Genomic DNA, 8,016 nt, shown 5'->3' on the forward strand with positions numbered 1-8,016 from the left:
CACATAGTGAGAACTGGCTGGTCCTCTGTTCTCTTGGCTTATTTGAGGTGTGAATGAGTACTACAGTACCCAGTGACGCAGCGATGAGCTGCAGTGTTCCTAGAACTGCAACTTGTAAAAGGCATAATTAGAAATTCACACCATTCACAGGGAATTTGGGGACCTGGTGCTCATATAAAGGGTTGTGGCACCTGTTTCATTTTGAGGTTCTGACACTTAGTAGTCTATTTACTTTGCTGTAGCATTTGTGAGCGACTCATTCACTCGATAAATATTATAGGTAACATGCTTGATTATCTTGCCAATCCTGTGTATCTGGACTCATGTGAAGAATCATCTCCTGTGTGAGGGAAGTGGGCAAAAACAAATTAAAAGTGTGAACAACTTCATGTCATCTTGCCAGGTTTAATTGAACAGTAATTGTTGATTATGAGATGATGGGATTGATCTAGTTTTACTGCAGTCAAAAAAGTAAATATCCTGTTTATAAGAACAAGCTGAGTGATATAATAAATACCCTGCTTTGTTCCCTCCCTCAGAGCATGCCTTGGCCAGTGTTTCAGCTACAGTGTGCCCAATACTTTTCCACAGTCCACCGAGTCCCTCGTTCACTGTGACTCCTGCATGCCAGCACAGTCCATGTGGGAAATTGTAAGTAACTGTTTGTCTCCCAGTCTGGTTACATGCAGCCTCCTATGTAATCTACCCTTCCTCTAAGTCTCTCCTACCTGGTCAAAAAGCACAAACTCAATGCAGTTACATTTCCTGCACTGCATTCTTTCTTATCTCTCTCAATTTTGTCTATCACTATGGTCGGACCTTTTCCTCTGTTGTTCCTCCAAATACCCAATCCCGTACACTCATCCTCCCTCACAAGAGCACAAGAAACAGGAGCAGGAGTCAATCACTTGGCCCTTTGAGCCTGCTCTGCCGTTCAATACAATCATGGCTGATCTTGGGCTTCAACTCCACTTTCCCCTACAGTTTCATTGTTCTGAAATAAAGACTCATCACACTGTCTCCTACCCTAACCTCAGTCTTTCCCAGGACATCAAAACTGTGGAACTCCTCACCACCCTCCCTCAGTTTTCCCAACCCCTGCAATCTGCAGCCTTTTAAAGCCCAAGCTTGGGAATACTGAGTCATTGCAAACTGCATTGCCTCCTTTGTTCACGCTTTCTGCACTCCTGCTGTTCAACTGGGTTCCTAAATAGCCAAAAAAAAAATCCTAAAAATTTGAAATGCTGTATTGAAGATGTTCATGGTTTGTATTCCAGGTCATGTTGGAATGTCCCAGCAATGATGAAATGCCCAGGGTGGACAAACTAGTGGAGAAAATTGTACACTGCAGCTGCCAGGCATGTGGAAAGGAACATCACCAAGATTCCCGACTTTTTAATGTAATTCTAAATGAGGAAGAGGCCTCTCCCCCGGAGGTGGTTGGATCTCCTCAGATTGTTCATCATGACGAGCAAGTTGCTCTTGAACATGGCAGAGAAGAAGAGTAGCGAAATAGAGACTCTGACACAAGAAGAGAAAAAAATGAAGTTTTGGTATAAAATTTTAGTTTGTTTTATTTGTTGAACTCTAGAAAGTAAATCAAAATATAACAAAATTTAAAAAAAAAACACATGCAGACTTATTTAAGGAGAAAGTCTTTAAGAAAGAATGTCATTTGTTGTAGAAATTAAGCAGGAATCCCAATCAAATACTAATATATACCTCACCAAGATCCAGCAAAGTATAATTAGAATTTGGTGATCAGTGTTGGGTTCACAATGTCTGTAATTAGTATGTCTGGTTTTTCTTAGACCACAGAGATCCCTGTGTGCAGCCATTTCAAACTTATAACTGTTTGTATATAAAATTACGGTTTATAAATCTTGTAAACTTTTTTTTTTCAAAATCTTCCTTTCATTTCATTTCCTGATCATTAAAGACTTTTCAGATATAGGAGAGAGAAGAAACAACACAGGAACAGACAGACAAAAAGGGAGACACACAGAAAGAGAGAGACACACACAAATGGATAGGTAAACAGATTGGGAGACAGACACATGCACGCACCACAAACACACACAGGCGCACATACACACGCATGCACGCACACATACACACATGCACGCACAATACATATGCACACATACGCATGCATGCACTTTTACACATGCACACATACATGCAAATGGACAACATAATATGCACGTATACACACATGTACATAAACATAACACACATGCATGTGCACACACACATACACAGACAATGCACAGAGAGAAACATAAGTCAAGCAGACAGGCAGAGGCAGACACTGAAAGAGTTAGCAAGAGACAAATTAAAACACTACACCCACACAATACTTAGAAGGAAATGCAAATGTTATTAAGATAAAGTTATGTATAATGAATGTGTATTTTTGATATGTAAGGAGCACTGAAAATGTGATGGGAGTTTGGAAACACAGTGAAACACTGAACCTCTGTTTTTTCTGGGCGAAGTCTGTGTGGTGTGGGCAGAGAGATCACAAATGTTCCAGCTTTGGTCCTGATTCTGCGGTCATTTAGCTGATCGTAGTTTGGGCTGGTGTGGGTTACCCATAGTATCTGACCCAGGGAAAGGAGAAAAGGTTGCTTCAGGTTTCCGCTTCCGACCACTATTCAGTGGCCCCTGCTGGAAAGTGCACATGCGAATGTCAGGTAAGGACAGAATTGTCCTTAGCTGTGACGCTCCCATGATGGAACAGCCTGCTGATGGTCACTGCTCAGGTTCCTGGGAAGAATACCTGCCTGGTTGAGATACCAGAGAATGACCAGTGCTTATAGAATTGCAACCAGTGAGAATCATTCTTTTTCTAAACAACAGATAATTCAAGGCAGAAGTGAAAGGGGGAGGGTGGAAAGAAACAAGGGAAGAGCGTAAATAGTTCTCACCTGATTTTATAACATTATTCTGTACTTGTATTTTTCTTTTTATAAACTGTGTGAATTTATTCTAATTGATTATATCTGATTCCCTTCTGTGACTCTGTAAGATTAAATTCAGAGATTATAGGGGTCAGATTTAACTCACCTGGTAGCAACCAGGCAGTTGAAATGGAGTGTGGAAATTGCCAACTCCTTTCCAATCTGGCCCACTGCAATTACAAATATACAGATCGAGCTTCATCGACATCAAGTGCCATTTTAATCTCTGGTCTGAATAAGGGAGGAATGGTGAATAAAGTAAAATGTTTCTACAATGTTCTCTGCACATTTCTGGAGGCAGTTTAATTACAAGCTTCAATTATCACTACTTCCATTTTCTACTTAGAAAAGTCAGACATTTGTGCAGTAAAAATTATGAAGCTCAAAAAAAAAATTGTCGGAGAAAGCAGCCAAGGTCAGAGAGAAGCACTCCTTCAGGTCTCACAAGGAAACTTAAGGCTTCCTCTGCCCCAGGATGTCCCCATCCCCATTCTGCTGAGAATTTCCTCCCCGAGCAGATACCTTGTGCCCTGAGTCTATGGTGGTAGTGGCTTCCCACTGTCTGACTTTATTGGCTGATTTTCTGACCATATTGGTTAATATTATGCTGAGGTCCAGTGTTTCAGTGAAGCCTGCCTACTGTTACTCCTGAATGGACACAGCCATTAGCTTGGCTGAATTCCTGCCCACAGTGTCTCCTGATATACTGGGTACATAAATGGGATTTAACTTATTTCAACTGGGGCAGTACTACAAGCGCTACAGTGCATCTTGGTTAGAGAAGGAAAAGATCAGCCATGGTTTCTGCTCCAAATCGCCATCTAGTGATCCATGTAGAAAGCATGCATTATGGGCAGTGGGTGAGGAATAGAGTTGGACATCACCATTATGGCCCCAGTGGCCAAATAGCCTGATAATGTTCACTCCCAGCTTTGCATGTAAAGAATGACAAGTTGGTGAGGTATCAGAAGGCCGCAGGCTTACCTGAGGATCAATGTTCTATCAAGTCTCCTCATCACACTAGCTCACAACAGCTATCCTAGGAGCCACAGCTTCTTAGCGTTCTCTGACACTAACCTGTGAGATAACTGGCACAGCTTCAAGTGTTGTTTAACTAAAAAGGATGACCATTTACACACAGCAATTGTACCTAGCAATTAGTTAATTCTCACAATTTCAATTAACAGGGCCTTTACACCATGCAGAGCATTGACGGGTATTATTAATTAATGGATTTGCTGGGTGCAATGGAGAGTTTAATGATAGGACTCCACAGGACTTTGATGACTAAGTTGATGTCAAACCTGTGCCTTGCTATCCACCCACAAATCCCTAGCAACTCTTACTTTCATTCATGTCCACATTTCTTATTCTCTAATTTGTCCCATTTAGTTTCACAGCTCAAGTTTTCGAAAAGGCTATTCCTGATCACAGGATGAGAGAGAAAGAGCCACATAATTGGAACATATATTTACACTTTTTTATGGGCCTGAGAACTCCATGGCAGGCAGCTAAGAGATTCACAGAGAGATGGTTTAATAACTTTTGGTGTCAATCATGGGTCAGTCATAGCACTCTTGCCTCAGAGCCAGAAAGTTTGTGGCGTCAAGCTCCATTTCAGAAATTTAAGCTTAAAATCTAAGCTGATACTCCAGTGCAGTATTCACGGAGTGCTGCACTGTTGGAGATGCTGGCTTTCTGATGAGACCTTAAACTGAGGATCACTTTGTCCTCTCAGGTGGACCCAAAATATCCCATGGCACACTTTCAAAGAAGAACTGGGGAGCTCTCCCTGGTGTCCTGACCAATGTTTGTCCATCAAGCCAACATCAATAAAAACACATAATCCGGTTGTTATCCTGTTGCATTTTTGTGATCCTCAATTTTGGGGCTGATGTTACAAAGGTGGAATTACCTAATGCCGGCACAGACTCTGGTTACTTCTCTGTGTGCAAATTGACTGCTGTGTTTCCTGCATTACAACAGTAGCTACACATCAAAAAAACTTAATTGGTTGTCAAGTGTTTTGGAATGTTCTGAGTTTATGAAAGGTGCTATGCAAATGCAAGTCTTTATTCTTACAGAGTAGGAAATGAATATGTAATTTTTCTTATTCAATTGTATTTTTTTTCAATATAAAGAAAGAATTGTCTTTCTAAATAGTTTATAAACCATTTTGGTAATTGCATTAATTCAAAAATTCAAACAATGTTTCATACTAAAAATGTACATGTGGATTGTATCATAGTGACTCCTCTAGATATAGGAGTGATCCTGACCTGAGGTGAGCTCCCGATCAATTATCTTCTCCATCACCAAAACTAACCCTTCCCATCACTGTACTATTGTTCGTCTTGGCCCCACTCCAGCTATTCTGCTGTTGAAACCCTCATCCTCATATAGGTTTTGTTAGCTATAGACTGGACTATTCCATTGCTCTCCAGATTGGCCTCCTACCTCTGTAAACTTGAGCTCATCCCAAGATCTACTGCCTGTATCCTAACTCGCACCAAGTTCCGTTCATCACACATTGTTCCTTTGTTCGCTGACCTACATCGGCTCCCTGTCCAGAACGTTATGAAGGTGGAACTAAGCAGACCTCATGATGATGAGGATATGGGGTGAGGAGCTTAGCTCATGGCTGAATGGATGCCGAAGTTGCAAACAGTCTGGGTAAACCTGAGATAATGGCAAGGAAGTGGACTGAAATTGGTGCCAAGGGAACAGTTTGTGGTGAGGAAGAAGGTATGGCTTCTTTCTTCCCAATGGTCAGGGGAAGTTGCAATTTATGCAATGTTGGATATCAGACAAGCAGCCTGACAACAGAGGCAGTGGAGGGGTCGAGAGATTTGCATTACCTCACCAACATGTCAATCTTTACATGCAAAGGTGAGATAGAGCTGGATACCATCAGAATACACATGGAATCTGACATCATGTCAGAAGATGTCACTGAGGGGCAGAATGTAGATGAGAAATAGGAAGGGATCAAGGATAGCTGCTTGAAGGACTGCTGTGTAATAGTGCAGCTGTGTAAGTTGATTCTCTGGGTATGACTGGAGAGGTAAGAGTGGAATTAAGAGAGGGTCATCTCACTCAGCTGGAGAATGGAGGAGTTCATGGTGGATGCTGTAGTCAAGTGTGTCAAGGTTGAGGAGAGGTGTGAGAAGGATGAGCAGGCTTAGAGCATCATGGTTACAGGCACAGGGAATTTTATTTGTGACTTTGATTAGGGTGGTTTTAGTACTGTGGCAGAGGCAGAAAGCTGGTTGAAGAGATTCAAACATAGAATTGCAAAAAATGTGAGTATGGGTTTGAGAGGTCAACAATACTTTCATGGACCTTGGAGATGAGAAGCAGGTTGGAGATGTGAGTGATCGTTTACAGGGACACAGGGGTTGAAGGTGTTTTTCATGGATGATGATGACAGTAGATTTGAAGTGTGAACATATGAAGTTGACAGACAAGAAAAGACCAGTCGGTTCATCAAGCCACCCCACAATACAGTGTCTGGATTACTAGTTCCCACGTCCATGTCTCGCACTTACCCCTGCAGCATAGAACAAAGAACAAAGAAAAGTACAGCACAGGAACAGGCCCTTTGGCCCTCCAAGCCTGCGCCGATCATTTTGCCCGTTAACTAAAACATTTTGCACTTCCGGGGTCCGTATCCCTCTATTCCCATCTTATTCATGTATTTGTCAAGCTGCCTCTTAATCACCATTATCGTACCTGCTTCCACCACCTCCTCTGGCAGCGAATTCCAGACACTCACTACCCTCTGCGTAAATAACTTGCCCCACACATCTCCTCTATAGTTTTCTCCTTTCACCTTAAATCTATGTCCCCTAGTAATTGACTCTTCCACCCTGGGAAAAAGCTTCTGACTATCTACTCTGTCCATGCCACTCATAATTTTGTAAACTTCTATCAAGTCGCCCCTCAATCTCCGTCGCTCTAGTGAGAACAATCCGAGTTTCTCCAACTTCTCCTCATAGCTAATAGCCACCAGACCAGGTAGCATCCTGGTAAACCTCCTCTGCCCCCTCTCCAACGCCTCCATATTCTTCTGGTAATGTGGTGACCAGAATTGCACACAATATTCCAAGTGTGGCCTAACCAAGGTTCTATACAGCTGCAGCATGATTTCCCAGCTTTTATATTCAATGTGGTCTCCTGGGAGAGGCAGAAACAACAAAGAAGAAAAATCCAGGACCAGCGAATAAGGTAAAATCTCCTCAAGCAGTCAAAACTAGCCCAGGAAATGTTTTTAAAAATTCATTCTTGAGATGTAGGCATTGCTGGCAAGGTCAGCATTTGTTATCAATCCCTAATTGTCCTTGAGAAGGTGGTGGTGAGCCAACGTTTTGAACCACTGCAGTCCATCTGCTCTAAGTACACCCATAGTGCTGTTAGGAAGGAAGTTCCAGGTTTTTGACCCAATGACAGTGAGAGGATGGAGATATATTTCCAAGTCAGGATATGTGTGGCTTGGAGGGGAATCTGCAGGTGATAGAGTCAAGCTTCTTGGGGGCTGTTGGAGATGGACTTATCCAGGCTGGTGGAGTGTATTCCATCACACTCCTGACTTGCGCCTTGTAAATGGTGGACAGACTTTGGGGAATCAAGAGGTGAGTTACTCACCACAGAATTCTCAGCCTCTGAATTTAATGATGGTAATGCCTTTGAATGTCAAGGGGAGATGGCCTGGCAATTGTGTGGTGCAAATGTTATGTCAACTCAAGCATGAATGTTGCCCAGGTCTTTCTGCCTGTGGACACAGACTGCTACAGTATCTGAGGAGTTATGCATGGTACTGAACATTGTGCAATCATCAGCAAACATCCCCACTACTGACTATATGATGGAGGGAAGGTCATTGATGAAACAGTCAAAGGTGATTGGGCCATGACACTACCCTGAGGGACTCCAGCAATGATGTCCTAGGGCTGAGTTAATTGGTCTCCAACAATCACAACCACCTTCCTTTGTGCTTGATATGATTTGAACTTGTGAAGAGTTTTCCTCCTTGATTCCCAATGATTTCAATTTG

The 8,016-nt window shown here is 42.4% G+C and overlaps 1 protein-coding gene across 9 annotated transcripts in view; it reads left to right on the forward strand.

The window, feature by feature from the left end:
- The window catches only part of nbl1 (NBL1, DAN family BMP antagonist), a 38,358-nt gene extending 35,123 nt beyond the window's left edge, over window positions 1–3,235 (forward strand). For all 9 annotated transcript variants that reach the window (XM_041206753.1, XM_041206748.1, XM_041206749.1 and 6 more), the window contains 2 exons: window positions 540–651; window positions 1,278–3,235. In XM_041206753.1, coding sequence (XP_041062687.1) covers window positions 540–651; window positions 1,278–1,508 — 343 coding nt within the window. In that variant the 3' untranslated portion in view covers window positions 1,509–3,235. The remainder of the gene's footprint in view (window positions 1–539; window positions 652–1,277) is intronic.
- The last annotated feature ends 4,781 nt before the right edge of the window (window positions 3,236–8,016 follow it).

Source organism: Carcharodon carcharias, chromosome 15, assembly GCF_017639515.1.
Source record: "Carcharodon carcharias isolate sCarCar2 chromosome 15, sCarCar2.pri, whole genome shotgun sequence".
Taxonomy (NCBI): Eukaryota; Metazoa; Chordata; class Chondrichthyes; order Lamniformes; family Lamnidae; genus Carcharodon; species Carcharodon carcharias.